At 39.6% G+C, this 22,825-nt stretch overlaps 1 protein-coding gene across 2 annotated transcripts in view; it reads left to right on the forward strand.

The window, feature by feature from the left end:
• Nucleotides 1-5,152: 5,152 nt before the first annotated feature.
• The window catches only part of FAT4 (FAT atypical cadherin 4), a 167,538-nt gene continuing 149,865 nt past the window's right edge, over nt 5,153-22,825 (forward strand). For both annotated transcript variants that reach the window (XM_017542746.2, XM_017542747.2), the window contains exon 1: nt 5,153-10,865. In XM_017542746.2, the coding sequence (XP_017398235.1) occupies nt 5,691-10,865 (5,175 nt within the window). In that variant the 5' untranslated portion in view covers nt 5,153-5,690. The remainder of the gene's footprint in view (nt 10,866-22,825) is intronic.

Genomic DNA, 22,825 nt, shown 5'->3' on the forward strand with positions numbered 1-22,825 from the left:
CAAGAGATCAAGACCATCTTCCCTAACATGGTGAAACCCCGTCTCTACTAAAAACACAAAAATTGGCTGGGCATGGAGGCGCTAGCCTGTAGTCCCAGCTACTCGGGAGGTAGAGGCAGGAGAATTGTTTGAACCTGGGAGAGGCAGAGGCTGAGATTGCGCCATTGCACTCCAGTGAGCTGAGATTGTGTCATTGCACTACAACCGGGCGACAGAACCAGACTATGTCTCAACAAAAAAAAAAAAAAAAAAAAAAAAAAAAAGAAAGGAAAAAAAAGATGTCCTATAAACACAGCTCCCTCTTGTTTAGCAAGCAATCCATTTTGTTTCATATGCTGAGTAAAGTCTTTCTCCTTTTACGCTATATGTCTGAAAGATATTTCTGTTCATTTCCATATGAGGACAGTTGCTAGGATGTTCAGTGCAGGCTTACTGTGATGACAAGGGTTTGGAGGAAAACCGGATGTGTATAACTGGATATTTTGAAAGTGATGGTTATACATATTAAAGTAAACCGCAAAAGTCAGAAAGAACAGTTTGGATGTACCTATAGCAATATGTATAAATCTTTAAAATGTAGTGCTTGATGAAAAAGATAAGAAATAGGATGAGCTATATACACAATATAAGGCAATATAATTTATTTTGAAAATACAATATAACTACATAATACACATTTTGTTAGGACACATAGAAACAAAAAGATACACATTTCATCAGAAACTTTGCCTCTGGGGATGAAAGAGTGAATAACAATAAGGAAATACAGTAGAGTACAGGAAGGTAAAGTGAGCAAAAGAGATCCAGTGCAAAATATAGTATGACGTGTAAATTAAGGGGAAAGTGGCAGGAGAGGAGTGGAAGGGAGGACAGGGAGCCTAGAGGGGGAAGGGGAGAGACAGGTGGAAAGAAGAGAGGATTGGAAGGAAAGAAAAAGAAAGGACAGGGAGAGAGGAAAAGAGAGGAGATCGGGGGAGAAAGAGAGGAAAAAGGACAGGTAGGGGAGGGAGGGCAAGGGAAGGAGAAGGAAGGGAAGGGAAGAAGCAAGAAAAAAAGAAGAGGGAAGGAAAGCTGGAAGTTGAGAGAATACCCTTTTCTGGAATAATGTTGATAATGCCTTAGGAATTGAGAAATGTAATCAACCTAGCCTTTGTCACTTGGAGTCTAAAATATGACAAAAATATAATTTCAGACATTTAAGTGATAACAAATGTGTATAGATCATAACAAATTGTTACAAAGCTATTTGTTTTAATGTATGTTCTAAGATTCAGATAAGATATTCTCTAGTTTCCTTTATATTTGGACATAAAAATATGACTCCCACAGCCTATTAAAATCAAGGAATATCTTCTCCTTTAGAAACTTTGTTAGAAGCTTTGAATAAACCACACTTTTCAAACAAGGTTTTAGCCGAAAAGCACAAATAAACTTGTTTGTTTTTTGAAAGGCAATTAATTAAAGAAAATGTACAATGAGAAATGATTCTTACGGCATCTGTTTATTAATGTGTTCCATTATAATATCGACCTAGTAATGTATTTCATGATTTTTTTGCATATTTCATGCATACAATGATCTCTATGTGTCTTTACGTTCTTTTATTTTACTTTTGGGTAGGCATCCATATTTTTTATTATGCATGATTTACTTTTTGGGGGCATCCATAATTTTTAACATGCATGATATTACAGTTTGAAATCCAAAGGAGAAAAACAACAACAAAATACAATAAAGGTTTCATTCTTTGTCTTCTATTTAAACTATAGTCTGTATCTTACTTTAAGTTGTGTACCTTATGTATACATAGATTGCAAATTTATGTGTAGGTTTTACGTATAAATGAATATATTACTTTAAAGTAGTCATCATGGGCAAAGTATCTGCTTTTTCAAATAACCACACAATTATCTAAAGAATTTTGGATAACCCTCTTTTGGAATTGTCTGAAATTTTTTTAATGTACTCTGTCTATATATTTTCTGTATTATTTTATTTTGCCATATCTTGTTTTGTAGAATTAAAATGTATACATATTGCACTGATTGAATACTTTCCCTTTCACAGAATGAGTGATTTTCACCTGTTCTCCAAATTAAATTCACTCATATATAATGCAAATGTAATACTATTGACACTAAATTTGAAGATTATCCCACAGGCTTTCCAGAAAAACAAGCAAACCAACAAAAGTCCACAATCTCCTGCAAGTATCTGAATGATTTATTTCTGTTTATTTCATTATAAATGCTTGAATAACAGCGTATTAGCAAACAAAATAAAACAAAACAGTAATCTCTTAAAATCACACATCAGAGCCAGGATTTGTAAAAATTTAGTTGCCACTTTAGTTAATCTACAAATATTTTTTGACTAAACTATACCAAAAATAATGGTGTTAGGATTGTAACTTAGGAAAAATATGAGTTAAAAAAAAAGGCTTAAAGTATCTCTAAAAAATCTAGAGTCTAATGCTTTCAAGTCTTAAAATACAGAAATGGTTAAATTTAACTTTTTTGTCTGCTTCCAATTAACTCATTACATTACAGTAGAATAATACGTAGAAGTGAGTTTTTTTTAACCTGAACAGAGGAATGGGTGATAGTTTTAGAAATCATGTTTTCCATTTACCAGTTTTGAGTTACAGGCTGTCTGCATCAGCAAGACCTGAATTTGCTGTCTGTCCTACTATTCTTGATTTTTTTCTTTACTCCAAATAAGAAAGGCACTAGGAGATTCTTAAAGATCGTTTTCTTTGCTGCTATCCCTAGGCAAGAAGGAGGAATTAGCCTTGTAACCAGATCCTTTTAGTCTCTGCATTTAATTTTAAGCAAGAAGCCTGGAGACTAAAGTTGTAAGACTGACATAGAACAGCAGAGGGCAGTATTTACTCATGACTGAACTCATGGCGCAGAAAGTTTTACGTTTGGAGGGATTCCTGTGGCAGAAATGTATGACATATGCCCTATATTTGCATTGTTTGGCTTGAATTCTTATTTTCTAAGTTGGTTCCCTTAAAGGGGAAAAATATCGATCTGAATCCTAATAGCTTATTTTTTCTTTTGAAGAAACGATGCATGCCACCACAAAAATTAGCTGCAGTGAAGAGTGGCTGAGTCGACATGTGGACATTTAAAAAAACTTAAGTTTAAATATTATTTTATTTATTTCTGCTTTCTCGTATCTATTTCTCCCGGACTGAAAAGCAAAATAAAACTTTATTAGGATTCCTTTGGCTAAAAAATGTGGAGGTGGAAATTCTCCATCAGGGATCAAAATTCCAAACTAACTTTGCAACAGGAAAAGATCTCCCTCCTTTCAAAGGGCTGCCATTATTATTGTTGTTGAAGCCCTAAGGTTTGGGCTGCAGGCACCTGGAATCCAGTTGGGAAGGAAAACAAAACAAACAGAGTTCCCCTGGCCTTCCCTACAAGAGGAAGTCCAAAGGGTGGTAACCAGGTCTCCAGCCCCTAGTCACCTGGAAGGTAGGGGAGAGGGGCTAGTGAGTGAAGATTTAGAGTTTAGCTCGCCTGGACAGCAGGGAGCCCGCGGCGTAGAAAGACGAGGAAAGGGGAAGATTTGGTTTGGATTCTGCGGGATCACATTGTAAGGCAGCTCTCTCCCTCGCATAAAGAGGGAAGGGGCAGGAAATGGTTAAAGCAAATCTGCACTGTGCATTCCCAGACAGGCTTTGCTTAATCCTTCCTCCCCGCTTTAACAGACCCTCACCCCCCGCCTTTCTTTTATTTCTCTCGACCCCCTTACCCCTGAGTTATTACTAGCATAACAACCTAACGGTCTTCCCCCAGACCCGGCCACTAAAGTTATTTATCTGCAAACCTGACCCCACCCCCATCTATTCTGCGGCAGCCTTTTGCTGTTATTGCTCTGACGCCGGCCAAGATTTGGCAGAAAAAAAAAAAAAAAAGAGAAATAGGACAGAGACTCAAAAAAAAAAAAAAAAAAAAAAAAAAAAAAAAAAAAAAAAAAAAAAAACACCCCCCTTCCTAGCGCCTCCGCCTCGCAGGGCTCCCACACCAGACCGCCTACAGCCCTCCGGGAGGCTGAGGTGATTAGCATCCCGAGAAGCCAGTCCGAGGCCAGGCGAGGCGGAGGGCGCTGGCGGCAGGAGTGCCGGGCGGGGCTGCTTCAGCTCCGGCCCAATGGGGCTGAGGCGAGGGAGGGGCAGAAGGTGACAGGACCGGGAGCCAGGGGGAGTCCGGGGGAACTAAAGTGCGGGGATCAATGAGTGGCGAGCAAAGTTTCTGAGTGCTGCTCCAGCTCGCGGTCTTCCCTCCCCCTCTGTTGGTGTTTCGGCGACGCGCTGTGTGTGTGTGTGTGCGTGTGTGTGGGTGTGTGTGTGTGCTGGAAGTACGGCGGGGAAGGGGCGGGGAGAGTGCGAGGGACCGGGCGGGAGGTGGAGAGGGGCTCGCGGAGCCCTAGCTCCGCCGCGGTCCAACCTTCGGTCTCGGCCCGCGAGAGGGAGAGCGCTGACAGGCGCCGTCCGGAGCTGCGGAGGGCGCCACCACAGCCCAGCGCCGACTTGGCCGCCTCCACCGCCGACGGTGAAGGAGAGAGAGGCACCGACCACCCCCCGCCCCAAACAAAAAGCCTTGTGGATTACAAAGTGAAACTGACACGGGACAATAAAAGCAGAGATAGCTTTTATTGGGGCAGGGGCGAGGCGCGCTCGAGTGGGCTTCTGACTGGGGCCGCCGGAGAACGACCCCCCTGGCATGGTGAGGGGAGGGCGACTCGGGGATCGCATGCTGCTTCTGCCCGACCCCTGCGAGGCCGACAAGAAAGGGGGAACTGCACTCGATCTGGATGTACAAATAATGGGTCGGCAGGCGCCCCGGCAGAGGTGAAAAATGCCGAGGATCCTTGGCTGTTGTTTGTGCGGGACCTCGGGCTTGAAGCCGCAACACGGGCGGCGGCGGCGGCGGCGGCTGCTGGAGGGGAAGGGGCAGAGCTGAGCGCTCCCGGGTACCGGAGCCAGGGCGCGAACGCTAGCGCCTGGAACGCAGTTCCCGAACTGCCTGCGCGCAGACGCCGCCGCCTGGGCCTCAGCGGCCACTGCCGGAGCCCTGTTGGAGGGGCGTTGCAGCCTAGATTTTGAGGAGTGGGGACTCCAGGAATTCCATCGCCTCCAGCTTTTGGGAAAGGAATTCGATTCTCCCGGTTCCCCAACACCGCTTTCCCTGTTCGCTGTTGTGTTTGGACGTTTGTTCCTCCCTCTTCACGTTCTTCGCGGAGGGTAAGTTCTAAAGTTTCTGAAGACAGTTCTTTGCAGTGATTCCTCATATACCTTAAATACAGGCAACTTCTCCCAACTCTCATCCATCCGGGTGAAAACGCTCAGACTATCTGGATTCGAAAACAAAGTAAAAGGGGGAATATATAAGAGGTTTGAGAAACTTTTCTGGGAACCCAGCTCACAGCAGTGTCCCGCGGAATGCCCTGCCGCTTTTCGACACAGCATCTCTCTTGCACTCCGCGTCCAACTGGCTACCTAGAGTCTTTTGCTGATGCTACTTGCTTTTGCTGGATTGGAGGGTCTTTGAAATAGCAGAGGTCTCAGACCAAGCCGTAGGCTGAATCTTTGCTGGCGCTCCTCAATCCCTGTAAATATCATTCGTTTGCTTCACCCCTTCCTTCTCTTTATCACATCGTTTTAGGGAGCCAGGACCATGGACTTAGCAGCAGACAGGGCTCCTGGCCGCCCGTGGCTCCCGTTGCACACTCTATCGGTGTCTCAGCTCCTTCGAGTATTTTGGCTGCTGTCATTGCTTCCGGGGCAGGCCTGGGTCCACGGGGCCGAGCAGCGCCAGGTGTTCCAAGTGCTGGAAGAGCAACCTCCAGGCACTCTGGTAGGCACCATCCAGACGCGCCCCGGCTTCACCTACAGGCTCAGCGAAAGCCACGCCCTGTTTGCCATAAACAGTACCACTGGAGACCTGTACACCACCGCCACCATCGACCGCGAGAGCCTGCCCAGCGACGTGATCAACCTGGTGGTCCTTTCCAGCGCGCCCACCTACCCCACCGAAGTGCGAGTGCTGGTGCGGGACCTCAATGACAACGCCCCCGTTTTCCCGGACCCGTCTATCGTGGTCACTTTTAAGGAAGACAGTAGCAGCGGGCGCCAAGTCATCTTAGACACCGCCACCGACTCGGACATTGGCTCAAACGGTGTGGACCACCGCTCCTACCGCATCATCCGCGGCAACGAGGCGGGCCGCTTCCGTCTGGACATCACCCTGAACCCGAGCGGCGAGGGAGCGTTCCTGCATCTGGTGTCCAAGGGCGGGCTGGACCGGGAGGTCACTCCGCAGTACCAGCTCCTGGTTGAGGTGGAGGACAAGGGTGAGCCGAAGCGGCGGGGCTACCTTCAGGTAAATGTGACTGTGCAAGACATTAATGACAACCCCCCGGTTTTTGGCAGTTCTCACTACCAGGCGGGGGTGCCTGAGGACGCGGTTGTGGGCTCCAGCGTCCTCCAGGTGGCGGCGGCGGACGCGGACGAGGGCACCAACGCGGACATCCGCTATCGGCTGCAGGACGAGGGGACCCCCTTCCAAATGGACCCCGAGACGGGGCTTATCACGGTGCGGGAGCCCCTGGATTTCGAAGCCCGGCGCCAGTACTCGCTTACTGTGCAGGCAATGGACAGAGGCGTGCCTTCCCTCACAGGGCGCGCCGAGGCGCTGATTCAGCTGCTGGACGTGAATGACAATGACCCGGTAGTGAAGTTCCGCTACTTCCCGGCCACCTCGCGCTACGCCTCTGTAGATGAGAACGCTCAAGTGGGCACCGTGGTGGCTCTGCTCACCGTGACGGACGCAGATTCTCCCGCGGCCAACGGGAATATCTCCGTGCAAATTCTCGGGGGCAATGAGCAGCGACACTTCGAAGTACAAAGCAGCAAAGTGCCGAACCTGAGCCTAATAAAGGTGGCCAGCGCCTTGGACCGCGAGCGCATCCCTTCCTACAACCTCACAGTTTCAGTCTCTGATAACTACGGGGCGCCCCCTGCCGCAGCAGTTCAGGCGCGCTCTTCTGTGGCAAGCCTGGTGATTTTTGTCAATGACATCAATGACCATCCTCCTGTCTTTTCACAGCAAGTGTACAGAGTGAACCTGAGCGAGGAGGCGCCTCCAGGAAGCTATGTGAGTGGGGTATCTGCCACTGATGGCGACTCTGGTCTCAATGCGAATCTGCGTTACAGCATCGTCTCTGGCAATGGACTGGGATGGTTCCGTATCAGTGAACATAGCGGCCTGGTGACCACTGGGGCTGCTGGGGGCCTGGACCGTGAACTTGCTTCCCAGATTGTACTGAATATAAGTGCCCGGGACCAGGGAGTTCACCCCAAGGTGTCCTATGCCCAGCTTGTAGTAACTCTCCTAGATGTGAATGATGAAAAGCCAGTATTTAGCCAGCCAGAAGGGTATGATGTGTCTGTGGTTGAGAATGCCCCAACAGGGACAGAACTGCTGGTGCTCAGGGCAACTGACGGGGACCTGGGTGACAATGGAACAGTGCGCTTCTCCTTACAAGAGGCAGAGACTGACCGGAGGTCCTTCCGTCTAGATCCAGTGTCTGGGAGGCTGAATACTATTTCCTCCTTGGACAGAGAAGATCAAGCCTTCTACTCCCTGTTGGTTCTGGCCACAGATATGGGCTCCCCTCCCCAGTCATCAATGGCTCGCATAAATGTGAGTCTTCTGGATATAAATGATAACAGCCCTGTGTTCTACCCAGTCCAATACTTTGCTCATATTAAGGAGAATGAGCCTGGAGGTAGCTACATCACCACTGTGTCTGCCACTGACCCAGACTTGGGTACCAATGGTACTGTCAAATATAGTATATCTGCTGGGGACAGGTCTCGGTTTCAGGTCAATGCTCAGAGTGGGGTTATTTCTACAAGAATGGCCCTAGACAGGGAAGAAAAAACAGCTTATCAGTTGCAAATAGTAGCTACTGATGGTGGCAACTTACAGTCTCCCAACCAGGCAATAGTAACCATCACTGTACTGGACACTCAAGACAACCCACCTGTATTCAGTCAGGTTTCCTACAGCTTTGTGGTTTTTGAGAACGTGGCTCTGGGATATCATGTGGGTAGTGTGTCGGCGTCCACCATGGATCTCAATTCCAACATCACTTATCTCATTACTACTGGGGATCAGAAAGGTATGTTTGCTATTAACCAGGTCACTGGGCAGCTTACCACAGCAAATGTGATTGATAGAGAAGAGCAGTCCTTTTATCAGCTGAAAGTAGTGGCCAGTGGGGGCACAGTGACTGGAGACACTATGGTTAACATAACAGTTAAGGATTTGAATGACAACTCTCCCCATTTCCTTCAGGCAATAGAGAGTGTAAATGTGGTGGAGAATTGGCAGGCAGGTCATAGCATTTTCCAGGCCAAAGCTGTGGATCCTGATGAAGGTGTCAATGGCATGGTACTCTATAGTCTGAAGCAAAACCCCAAGAACCTGTTTGCTATCAATGAAAAGAATGGCAGTATTAGTCTGCTTGGGCCCCTGGATGTTCATGCTGGCTCCTACCAAATAGAGATCTTGGCATCTGATATGGGTGTCCCACAGCTCTCCTCTAGTGTCATCCTAACAGTTTATGTCCATGATGTAAATGATAATGCACCAGTGTTTGACCAACTTTCTTATGAGGTCACCCTTTCTGAGTTAGAACCTGTGAATTCTCGATTCTTTAAAGTACAAGCTTCTGATAAGGATTCAGGAGCAAATGGTGAAATTGCATACACTATTGCTGAAGGAAATACAGGGGATGCTTTTGGCATATTCCCAGATGGTCAATTGTATATAAAAAGTGAACTGGACCGTGAACTTCAAGATAGATATGTTTTAATGGTTGTTGCTTCTGACAGAGCTGTGGAACCCCTTAGTGCTACTGTGAATGTTACTGTAATTTTAGAAGATGTAAATGATAACAGACCTCTTTTTAACAGTACCAATTACACATTTTACTTTGAAGAAGAGCAAAGGGCTGGGTCATTTGTGGGCAAAGTAAGTGCTGTAGATAAAGACTTTGGGCCAAATGGAGAAGTAAGGTATTCTTTTGAAATGGTGCAGCCAGATTTTGAGTTGCATGCTATCAGTGGGGAAATTACAAATACTCATCAGTTTGACAGGGAGTCTCTTATGAGGCAGAGAGGGACTGCAGTGTTTACCTTTACAGTCATAGCAACAGATCAGGGGCTCCCTCAGCCTCTCAAGGATCAGGCCACTGTACATGTTTACATGAAGGATATAAATGATAATGCTCCCAAATTTTTAAAAGACTTTTACCAAGCTACAATATCAGAGTCAGCAGCCAATCTGACACAAGTTTTAAGAGTATCTGCCTCAGATGTTGATGAAGGCAATAATGGACTTATTCACTATTCTATAATAAAAGGAAATGAAGAAAGACAGTTTGCTATTGACAGTACCTCTGGTCAGGTAGCACTAATTGGCAAATTAGACTATGAAGCAACACCTGCCTATTCCCTTGTAATTGAAGCAGTGGATTCAGGGACAATCTCCCTCAATTCAACGTCTACTTTAAATATTGATATTTTAGATGAAAATGACAATACCCCTTCTTTCCCTAAGACAACACTCTTTGTTGATGTTTTGGAAAACATGAGAATTGGTGAACTCGTGTCCTCTGTTACTGCAACTGATTCCGATTCAGGTGACAATGCTGATTTACATTACAGTATTACTGGGACTAACAACCATGGAACTTTTAGCATTAGCCCAAACACTGGGAGTATTTTTCTTGCCAAAAAATTGGACTTTGAAACACAATCTTTGTATAAATTAAATATAACAGCAAAAGACCAAGGAAGACCTCCTCGTTCATCTACAATGTCAGTGGTTATTCACGTGAGGGACTTTAATGACAATCCTCCTAGCTTTCCTCCTGGAGATATTTTCAAGTCTATTGTTGAGAACATTCCCATTGGTACATCTGTCATTTCAGTGACTGCACATGACCCTGATGCAGACATTAATGGACAACTATCCTACACAATCATTCAACAGATGCCAAGAGGCAACCACTTTACCATAGATGAAGTCAAAGGGACTATATATACTAATGCTGAAATAGATCGGGAATTTGCTAATCTCTTTGAGTTAACTGTAAAAGCCAATGATCAAGCTGTGCCAATAGAAACTAGACGATATGCTCTGAAGAACGTGACCATTTTGGTTACAGACCTCAATGACAACGTCCCAATGTTTATATCACAAAACGCCCTTGCTGCAGACCCTTCAGCTGTAATTGGTTCTGTTCTGACAACAATTATGGCTGCTGATCCAGACGAAGGTGCTAATGGAGAAGTAGAGTATGAGATCATCAATGGGGACACAGACACCTTCATTGTTGATCGTTATAGTGGAGACTTAAGAGTGGCTTCAGCGCTGGTGCCTTCACAGTTGATCTACAATCTCATAGTTTCGGCAACAGACCTTGGGCCTGAAAGGAGGAAATCAACCACTGAACTGACCGTCATTCTTCAGGGCCTTGATGGACCTGTTTTTACTCAACCCAAATATATAACTATTTTGAAGGAAGGAGAACCTATTGGCACGAACGTGATATCAATAGAAGCAGCTAGCCCCAGAGGATCGGAGGCCCCAGTGGAATATTATATTGTTTCAGTTCGTTGTGAAGAAAAAACTGTTGGACGCCTCTTTACTATTGGACGACATACTGGTACAATTCAGACTGCAGCCATTCTGGACCGGGAACAAGGAGCATGTCTTTACCTGGTGGATGTTTATGCCATAGAAAAATCAACTGCTTTTCCCAGAACACAGAGAGCAGAGGTAATGATTTTGTAGTTATTTATTATTTGTTGATGTGCTTTTTAGAAAGATCATCCTTTTTATATTTACTCTCTATAATTGTTTGCCTTCATTGTTTATTGTTGAATTTATGAACAGAAACGCCTAAAACTGTTCTGTCACAAAGACTAACAGAGAATTACAAAAAATTTAGTTTTAATCCTAGTTGCAGCTAAACAATCAACTTTCTTTTCACTTTACCACATAGCAATCAAATGTATAAGGCTAAGGAGAAATCTTTAGCCATTCCAGAGTGGAAAAAATCCATTTATCTAAGCTAAATTGTTGGGGTCATCTACATACCACCCATTAAGGAAGTCTACTAGAAGATGGGCACTTTCAGAATTAAGAAGACCTATTCCAAAATGAAGAGCTTTGGTAGAAATCAGTATTGTACCATAGCTCTTCAACAAGAGTGACATGGAAGATGGGCTGACAGTGTATACCAGGACAGTATTAACTTTCACATCCTCAGCAGTCTTAGCAGTTTCTTTATAGACAGTGACTAATTTTAATGTGCTGAGCCAAGGTTTGGAAGATTCCTGATTTATTCTGCCCTAGCATTTTAGACACTGCCTTCTGACTTAGGATAATCCTTCCTTTTCCCTCTTAAATTAAAGCATGCAATATGCTGTGAATGATCAGATATTAGGAACTGTTTCTTGACAATACTGAATTCAGTGCCATGGGATAGAGACATGTTGTTCTGTATGTTGGTAGGTAAGAAATTAGTGTTTCATAGCATGAGCCAAAAGAATTCCAAGCTCACCCTTCCCTGGAGTGTATTTTAGGTTGTTACCTCCTTGTATCATTGATTTGCTCTTAAATTGAACCACTTCCGATGTTATTTTGATAGTCAACTAGAAATGATATAGCTATACTCCAGAAAACTCTTATTTGCTGTTTCCAAGTTCATTCTTTCCCTTTCCAGGCTCCTCAAAGACATTCTAGTGTCACTCAGCCAAAAACACAAACATCAAATGTGGTTTGTGATACTTGGCAGTGACCCAGACACAACACGCTAGTGAAATTGAGGCTCATGTGCTTGTTTTCTTGCTTCACTTTTTTTTCGGGGGTGGGGGTAGAGAGGAGGTGGGTGTTTTTCTTTATGTTAAATGATAATTTGTTACTATTATATATTTTTGTATTCTCTGTGATTTGTTTTTGGTAATATTTGGTTGTATCTATCTATGGATGGGGCAGAATATTCATGACCACATTAATTAGAGATATAATTCTTTGTCGAGATATAATTCTAAGGGGAATTCAGTTTTATCCTACATACTTAGCACTGAAAGGATTTCTAAGCCAAATATCCTATTTTAGCTAATTATTTTTAAAAAATATTTTAATATAGGGATTTTATGTTGAGCTATTTTGTTTTGCCCAGCCCATGATTTTTATGTAATTGTTTTTGATTTGAAGTTAACCATCTTCTAAACCCACAATCGTGTCTCTCCCTTTCTTCTCTGGAATTAATTCTTAGATGAAGATATTTGATTAGTTTGAAAACCAAAATATTGATTGAAGGCAGGCAATTAAGTCATTTCAGACTTTAGATGAATTCATTAAACTGTAAAACAGATTACGTTATTAGATATTGTTGTTTGGTTCAGTGTGGTATATTTTATTAGACTACTGTGGTGAATGAGAATAAATGTTCAGTTTTATCATTAGATTTATTGTGTCTTTTTATTTACCCATTAGATATGCAAAGATTGGCTTAGTATAAAAATATTAAATAGTGCAGCCTCTGCAATAGGTAAGAAGATTAAAAATAATATTTATAAGTAATTTGTTATTATTAGGGGTTGATATGTTTATTACTTCTTATAAGTCAAGTAACACCAATATGAAAAGTTGTTATTTATACTTACTGTATTCTATTCATTTAAAATCTGGGGATAATTCAATATGATTATTTTTTTTAATTTAAAAAGTCAGCATATCTTCTGCGAACTTAAGTGGTTAAACTGTAAACCAAATTTGAGTTCTCAAGATCCAGCCACTTTGAAAATGAAAAGCAAATGTGTTTCTCCAAAGAATATTGAATGCAGTGGTTGCAGGCTAGAATTTCATATTATTATTGGTTGGATTTTTCAAGTGTATACAATAAAGTATCCTTTTTTCTACTCAAACAATTGATTTACTGTGATTCTGCAAAAAGAAGTTATACATTTCCTTTTGTTATCAAAGGTGATTTTTAAATTGTTTGTTTAATTGGACTTTGTCCAATGCATTTTAAAAATTTTTTCATGTACACTGATAAGAGTCTGGGTTGCTTACTCAGGTTTCTGGCAGAGTCATGGCTGATCACATTCCATGGGCAGGAAGAGAGTCAGCGGGTAAAAGAGAAACAATTTCATCTGCATTTTTTCCCTAACTCTGACATTTGGGGTGAGAGGCTAAGGACTGTGACTCTGATATTGTTCATTCCAAAGATTTGTCCAGTTACACACTTTTACTTACCCTATTTCTTCTATCCAAAGACTTGGCATTAGTTGTGATGTCATTGAAAGACCGTGTTTGGGTTATAGGCACAAAATTAATTACCTTTTTACTTTGTCTTTTTATGTCCTCAGAAGAGCTTAGATAGTCTTGATTATGTTAGAATCGGTCTTGTAAAGTTTGTGCCATTTCTTTATGTTCACCTAGAAATAGATACATGTACTTCAGTAAGCGTTTATCTTTTAATGTGTATTACATAGGAACATGCAACTTAGGAACTTGATTGGACCACATGATGGTCAGGGGCTTTGTTTTATTGGTCTTTGTTATTTCAGAGCCTAGTATATTACTTGATGTATAGTAGGAGCTCCATATATGTTTGCTGAATGAGATGATGGAAGACCTAAGATCAGAATATATATCTTTGTTCCTTAGGAATAAATTACCAGAGAAAAGCTGAGAAAAATGAAGGGAGTTAATAAATCTGATGCTGCTCATTAATTGAAACTCAGGTCAGAACATAATAATTATCTCTGCTTTACAAATGAACTGATCACTGTCAGGAAACTCACAAGGAAAGAAGAATTTAGGTGGGTGTTCTGATTGATATGGAGCTTAGTGTTTAAATGAAAGGAAGCAATGTTATACGCACAGGTAGTTACCAGGCCACAGTTCTCAAACTTGCTACTCCCAGGACCTGTTTATGCTCTTAAGAATTGTCAAGGACACCCCTGGAGGCTTTGTATAAGGGTATCTTGTCTATTGATACTTACCATTTTTAACTGTAAAACTGAGGAAGTTTAAAATATTTGTTAATTCATCTTAAAACTACATTATATTAAAAAACATTTTTTATTTTATTTTAAAACTTTTTTTTCAAATTAAAAAATTAAAGAATGGCATTATTTTATATTTTCACAAATCTCTTTAGTGTCTAGCTTAGTAGAATACAGCTGAATTCTCAAATCTTCTTGGGTAATACATTGCAATATATTGTGCTTTTTTTGTCTAAAATATACAAAAAGAATCCATCCTTACACAGATATTTTGAGTTGAATAATACAGAAATAGTTTGTACACTACACAATAAGTCCACAGTGGCAGTTTCTTAAGACTTACTTGCCGTGTGCAATATGAAGCCCTGTTAGCAAACTTTCACTCTCTGTTACATGAAAATACATTGATCTTTCATTCTTAATGAATCTTTTACCTATTCCTGATTTAAAAATATCAGGCATTGATCATTTAGAAATTATTGGTGTAGCTGATAGGGAATTTATCAGAAAAGTCCTTAAATATTTGACTCTCAACCTGTTGGTGATGGTTAGAAATTTTCTAAATTTGAATTTTTACTTGAAAGCTCAAGTTTTACTGTTAGTAACATATATTGTTGTTTTCCTTGAAGTGTCAGGCTCTCTTTGTTCATGATAAAAATAAAAGATTTTGCATACTCAAATACTTAAAAAAAAAAAAAAAACAGTTGTTCTTTCAAGTAAAAATGGTATTCCACAAATCAAGTGGCTGGTTCAGGTTACAACTCAATTACACACGTTTTCTTTGAGACAACCACAATATGTAGGTACAGAGAAATGGGTCTTTGTGCACATATTGCTCTGTGTCACACAGGATATTGAAAAGACCTCAAAGTTGAGTCTACATTTAACAAAATTAATAATTTTCCTGTTTTCTCAAGAAAATTTCTTTGCTTTTTAAAATGAAATATTATTTGTTTGTTTTATTGTGAGTGCCTGGCAGTGAAGAACACAATAACTGCTAAAATATTTTGGATCTACTGCTTTGATTGGTGCTAAAGTACCTGCAGTTTTGCCCACCATTGCTTTTTCACCTCTAGCATAAATGCCAACACAGTGTACAAAGGCAGAGGATGGTTTGCATTATCATGAAAACAGTTTTGATTTCCCAGGTCTCCTTTAATGGGTCTCTGGCTTGCATGGAGGTCAATGCATGCTCCACGATGAGAGAACCATTGGTTTGGGTCCTGAGATTTTGGCAATTCAGTAAACAAGCAACAAAAAGAGAGCCACTTGAAATAATATATTAAAAGTATGTTTGGAGTATTAGGCAAATGGACTATGATTCATTATTGATTGCAAATGAATTTTAGCAATCTGGTAATATTAATTTATTTTCACAAGAAACTATGAAGATTTCCAAGAGAAGTGATGGAGACATTTGTGAGGTCAGTTCTGGATACAAATGTTAGAAATGATTTTCTTCCACAGGGTTTAGAAGCAGAGTTAGTGCACCTTAGATTAAATGTCTGTATATCTTGTGTATTAACTCTCACAAGCAGAATACAGGCAAGAGAGGTGTATATATATTAATAACTATTACTATTATAAAATTTATTGAATATTGGCATGTTTGGTCATAGTGATAAGTGCATAGTCATATGTACATTTTTAGGGACTTTATTTAACCAATACAATACTAATATCATTTGCATTTCATAACAATGGAAACTGAGTCTGAGATAAGTTAAATTAATTGCTTAAGTTCATATATATATAAATAAAGCCATATCCAGACTTGAATAACTTCAGAATGCATCCTTATACCTACTCTTCTATCAAACCAGGTCAATCTGTGGTTTTGTTTAAGAGAAAAGCTCTTTGTCCTATAGCTGTGAGCATATATGTATGTCTTTTAATAACTTTGATTTCATTCTCTCATTTGTTGTTTAAAAAGCATTTAAGGCCAGGTACAGTGGCTCATGCCTTAAATGAGAGTTTAAGGCAGATGATTCCTTGAGGCCAGGTGTTCAAGACCAGCCTGAGCAACATGGTGAAACCCCATCTCTACTAAAAATACAAAAATTAGCCGGGCATGGTGGTGCATGTTGGTGGTTGCAGCTACTTGGGAGGCTAGGACATGAGAATCACTTGAACCCTCTAGGTGGTGGCTGCAGTGAGCTGAGATCATGCCATTGCACTCCAGTTTGGGTGACAGAACTAGACTCTATCTTAAGAAAAAAAAAAAATTAAGCAGTATTGTTATGTATTGTGTGAATTAAAGGGAAACAATTTTTGCCTACCTCAGTTAAGGCCCTCAGCAGTTCAGTTACATTCCTACAGGTCAGTTGGTGGTAGTAGCAAGGAGCTTAAATTGAATTTGGAACACTTCCAAGGGTTTCTAGAGCAGGGAAGAAGGTGAGACTATGAGAGAAGGGAGCTGAAGACAAATGGAGAGCACAGGTAGGTGAGGGGCATCTCCTAACCCACAGCACTGTTCACTTGGGAAGCCGTCAGTGCAGTTTAAGAAGGTGGAGAATCTATTTTTGAATTTTCAGATGATAAATCTTCATCTTCTTTGGAATAATGATGGGGTTGGAGTGGATGGAATGTGAAGATTCTCTTAAAGAGGGAAACATTTTATTGCTTCCTATATGTTTGATGTCAAGAGTGTTTCTTTAAAAAACAGCCTGGGATAAATTTTCTGATTTTGTTTCTTCCCTATTGGTATGTTTTTAAATGTATTGAACAACTTGCTGTGAATTAAAGGGCTTTATAAATTTTTAAGACAGGTACAAATGTGACGGCTTATTATGTTCGTGCTGCATATTTTATATATCTTCAGGATGTTTGATTTACTCCTACTGCTAGATTTCTACAGACATAACTCATCTTCTAATCAATTTACTATTTATTGTTACATTTATGTGTTTGTTAAAACCCTATGATTTTAATTCTTTTCTGTTTTATTCAATTTTGAGGAATCTACTCTAGGAATAGTTTTGAAAAATAGTTATTGACTTGGAATTTTGTGGAATCCATTTTTCATTGCATTGTCTGAAGCTTGCACTTTGTTGTCATTCGAATGAAAAACTGCCCAAGATTCTCATTAGTTGTGAGGGACTGTTGCGTTAGTGACTGTAGTGAACTGCCTAGGCCCTGAGTTGGGTTCTGTGTTTCAAGAATTAATAAATCTAGGCCCAGCTCTTTATAATACCCAAAAAGGCAGTATTCTGAATTAGGCACTCATGAGTGGAAATAGGAAAAGAATAACTGGCAAGTAATATGGGCCAAGATGAATATAAAGTGTCCAATATAGAATGTGATAAATATTTTCTAATGATTTCAAGCTTTATGAAGCCTGTGACAAGAGTAGCCATTTTAATAGTATGTTGACTGAGAAGGAGAGTATAGGAAATGCAGACAGGTGAAAATACCAAACAAATGTTCTATATAAAATACACACGTAATTGTATATTAACATGTATACCTCCATTGTACAAAGACTGTTGGCTTTTCCTTGCTGTTAATATCCTGAGACAAAATTGGACAATAAAATCATGAAGAGGAAACAATCTAATTGGCAGATAATTTATAAATGGTAATTAAGAATTGATTATGGGACCACAGTCTTCTTTGGTTTCCAGATATGTATGCATTTTTAAGAAACAATCAGTGAGTAAAAACCAAAGAATTTTAAGGTTTGAAGCAATATTGAAAGACGTTTAGAAACATGCTTTGCTACTGGCAGGTGAGAGCAAATGGCATTTTTGATGATTGTTACAGATTATTTGACATTTTTCTAAGGCTTTTTATCATTCATAGATTCTAATTTATATAAAGTGCTTATATTATAGTTAGACACTGGTAAACAGTCTTGCCAGGTGCTGTCTTGCTTTTGCAATGGTTCTAGAGGTAGATACAACATATCATCATTTGAAAAATGGGAATACTGAGGCTCATGGAGGTTGCTTATGGAGTTGGTTTATGGGAAACAGGATTTAAACCCAGCAGTCTGCTTCTAACATCTGTGCATTTAGCTCCAACACAGCACTAACTAATGCTACTTGTTATAAGAATGATTAAGTGTTTCTATACTCTTGTAGACATAATTTTACCATGTAAAAAGTTCTTTTCATATCTCTATTTTTTTGTATTAATTATTGAAAAAATATAAAATGAAATTCTGGTGATGAACCAGTAGTCGGATTACTTTAGGTCCCTAACAATCTTTGTAATCTTGATTGACATATAATCTGTTAGTTCTTCATTTTGCTTTCTAAAACCAAAGGCAGGAAGATATTTCCATTCTTTCAATTACTTGTTTATTTTCTTCCTTTTTCAGCAAAATTTTTTGAGAGAGTTACATGTACTTGCATTCTTTTCTCCTCATGATCTCTTAAATCTACTTCCATCAGGCTTGGCTCTTGCCATTCCAGTGAAATTGCTCTTAATGAGGCCATGATGATGAGCACATTGCTAAATCCAGTGGCCTTTCTCAATGCTCATTGTATCTAATCTAAAAAATATTTGATCTAGTGGGTTTTACTTCTGTTAAATGCTTTATTCAGTTTGCTTCCAAGTCATCATATTCTGTGACTTTCACCTTTTTTTATTTTTTGGACCGATCACTTCTCAGCTTCCTTCACAAGCATCTCTCCATGTCCTCAAACTCCAGGTGCTGGAACATCCCTACAATCAGTTCTTGAAATTCTTCTTTTTTCAGTCTATACTCATTCCCTTGAGATTCTCAATCTCATAATATTAAATGACATATATACACTGATGACTCCAAAATTTTGTCTCTAGCCCATGTCTTTTCTGAATCCTATATTCATATAACCAATCACTTATTCATATAACCAATCCTATATTCATATAACCAATCACTTATTGATTAGCTTCCTAATTGATGTTTTAAATTGACATTTCTAAATCTGAGCTGCGGATATTCTCCCCAGTGCATATATATTCCATCTTCAGCCGTCTTCTTTTCAGTTGATGGCAATTCCAAGCTTCTGACTGTTAAGGTCAAAAACCTTAGAGTTATCTTTGACTCCTAACTTTCTTTCTTTTCCTACATACAACCTGTCAGTTGATCTTGTCGGCTCTCTCTTCAAAATATTTCACTTTGCTATGATCATTTCTCATCATGCTCACTGTTATTAACTTGGTCTAAGACACCATCATTATCACCTGGGATTATTGAAGACATCTTATTGATCTCTGACAGTGTTCCTACTGTTCTCTTCTCTTGCTTGGCTTTACCTATACTGGCTTCTTTCTATTCTCAGAACTTTTTAGGCACATATCAGCTTGCCTTGGCTCTTCGCTTTGCATAGAACATTATTTCCTCCAGACATTAATCTGAAAAACAACCTCCCATACTTCAAGTATTTGTTGCTATCTCACATTGCAAATTAGGCTTAATTTTCCTTTAATGAATTATTATTGTAACCATCCCCTTATGCTGCCTGACCGCCATTGCCTTGTGGCATTTTTTTTAATCTTCCGCTTTCGTAAGACTTAGTAGCCTCCTTCACCAATTTCTACTTATCTCCCCAGATGTTAAATGTTGGAATGCCCCTGGAATTAGCTCTTGACTTTTTTTACTCTTTTTCATCTATTTCACTGAGGAGCTCAACCAATCTCATTTCTTTATATCAAATATGATCACTATATTTGTATAAGGGTGGGAGTGAGTAATATAATTTATTGATTTTTTTAATGATGTTGATTATTATTTGATGTGCCTTCTTCCCACTGGAATGAATTTCTACAAGGGCAGATATATTTATCTGCTATGTTACCTAACATATCTCAAGAGTCTAGAACATTACTAGAAAAAACATGGTAGACACAAAATAAGTTTCTGTGGAATGACTGAATGAATGAATGAATGAATGAACTGGCATCTCTGCTTCTGTTCTTAGCCCCTTCAGTTTAGCCTAGCAGCCAGAGTGTGAGTGATGTTTTAGATCATTTCATTTTCCCAAAAGCTCCCCATTTTACTTATAGTAAAAGTCAAATTCTCACAGTGACTCTCAAGGCCTGCTTTACTGCTCTTACCAGTTACTGTTTGGACCTCATTTTTCCTGGCTCCCCTTACCTGAACTTGCTCAGTAATCATCAGAGGTGCAGGCCCCAGCCTCAGGCACCCCTCTTTATGGTCTTTGCACCGGCTCTGGCCTGGACTGCTCCCTTCTTTATTTTCCCCACATCATTTCTCAGAATCACCTTGCAAAGTCCTTCTTCCCTCCAATCTTTCTTGTGCTCTTTCCTTCCTTTTTTTCTCCTTATTTCGTATCATCACCTGACATAACACATATGTTACTTCTTTATTCTGTTTACGGTGTGTCTTCCCTTTAGGAAATATGTTCCATGAGGGGAAAGCTTTTCATCTGTTTCTGCTATATGGACAGCACCTTCAGTGTGCCTGGCTCAAGGCAGATGCTCAGTAAATCATTGATAAACTAAGGAATTATTGTTGATAATGCTGCAAATATGCTGCTTAAGCTCCAGAAGCTCAACCAGTGATGCAGGCTAAGTAAGGGAGTCATTTTTCATCGCCTAAGCCAAGACTGTAAAGCCTCTTGTGAAATCAGTGAAGTTAACTGATTGGAAAAGACTGATTTTCCTTGATATAAAGACAGTGGCTACATAATTTGATTGGCTGAGAGCCCATAACCCAAACTTCAGAAACCGTTATGGTGTCTGTGAAGAATGGTGGGACTACTAATGCTTATTTTATAGATGTTTCAGTAAAGTAGAACATTTTAGAAAATATATATCACAATGTATGCTACACCACCTCATGTCTTCTCATTTCCTTCAAACTTACCTAATTTTGCTTTAGAGATCAGATCTTAAGTTATTGTAAACCATGTTGTTCATCAGCAAAAAGGTGAATGCATAGAATCTTTAAAAAACATTATTACTTTTAATATTGATAACTTTAATTACTGTCATTCCTTTTTTCTAATTTACCATCCTTGTTCAACATCTCACATCACTAGTATCAGTAAACTTGATTTTAACATGCAGCAAAGAAAATACTGCTGAACAATCCCTCTTGCCTTAAGTTTAGTTGACAGAACGCATGCTCTTGATTTGAGAGAAGCTTGATTCAGATGTTGTCACAGCTACTCTCAGAATCTTACTTTCCTCATTTGTAAAATGGTAATGATAGTGCCTACTTCATAGCTTCTTGTGAGAAAAACAATGGCACTCAATAAAGTTTATTAGTGCTCTTCCCTTTCTTTCCCCAAAATATAGATCTGCAAAGGACTATTAATATTTAAGAAAATATCTTTCCATTTCTAAAGTATTTTAGCATGCCATTCTTTTGATTTCTTTCTTTTTCAATGTCCTCAACAAGTCTGTAAGGAAGTCAGGCGTTTTTATGTTCATTTTAAGGAAAAGACACAAAGAATTTCATGATTTCTGTGTGGTCACAAATCTAGATTAGCACCCAGGTTTATATGACTTTGGTCAACATGCCTGACATTAAGCCATACTGCCCAGTCTGGTGTTAATAGTATTTTCCCATCTACTATTTTATTGTTGTTGACATAATTTAATAATAGTTATAACCCCTTAAGTGAAGTTATTTGTGAATTCTGAAACTTTTCTGAAAGGCTTAGTTGCTTAGGAAACAAGCAAATTAGAATATTTGAATTTTCAGTGTTTGTCTCATTTTGAAGCCTTATCTCTGATTTAGATGAGGGATATTCATCTCTCAATTTTTAGTGAAGGTAGTAAAATACTGACTATCACGGAATTGTGTGTGTTTATTTGTGAACCGTTTTATAAATCGTTTTTTTGCTGATGACTTAATGCAGTTTTCTTAATTCAGATCAACTTGGCTTGTCTAGTTCAACAAAAGGAAAACGATCTTTCTTTCAAAATTGCTTTTTCACAAAACATAAATTCTGGTAACTTTTTAAGTGAAGGTTTCCTAATTAATGATTAAAACACTTTACTGGAAAGAAAAACGCTTTCTTCATAAAATTTTCAATATAAGCAAATACACAAAGAAGATGGGCTTCCTTCGGCTTGGTGTAGTGTTTTATAATACACAATTCTTTGTTCTTTAGTCAAAACACTTACTCCTTATTTTTATTTATACATTGACTTCATTCTACAAAAGATTTGAAGCAGTTCACAAAAGTATATATATAACAAAGAGATACAATAGTTAAATGAATCACTAGGTAGTAAAAATAAATGTTACCAAAAACATCCTGAAATATGTAAGATTAGCATATAAATATATGTAATTTAGGTAACTCATTGAGTTTATGTTTATCTTTCTAAAGGCCAAGTAAAGCCGAGAAAGAAGATCAGTCATATAAGTCATGGTGTTCTAATACTAAACACACAGAGAGTAAACAAAGGAATACAGATTTTCTAAACCCAGGGAACTTAATAGAATTTGCTCAAAAACAGACCCATTTGAAAGTGATGATTTTTTAAATGGAATCTTCACTAGTTCAGTGACAAATTTTTAGTACCATTTTAATGTGACGTCTCTTAGGGTAGGTTTGTGGCAAATTGTAAAAGTGCAGTTCTGGCAAATTATTTATTTATGGATCAAAAGAGATTCCCCATTGGGAAAGCACTTTTGTTTAGCTTTATTTCATGAAGTGGATTAATATTTTATAATCACGGCAAGAATATCCCTATTGGGGTTTTTCACATTAAGATAGCTGCAGCACATCACAGGGAAAAACTAACTAGAGA

The sequence above is a fragment of the Cebus imitator genome, unplaced genomic scaffold (genome assembly GCF_001604975.1).
Source record: "Cebus imitator isolate Cc_AM_T3 unplaced genomic scaffold, Cebus_imitator-1.0 Scaffold146, whole genome shotgun sequence".
Classification (NCBI taxonomy): Eukaryota; Metazoa; Chordata; class Mammalia; order Primates; family Cebidae; genus Cebus; species Cebus imitator.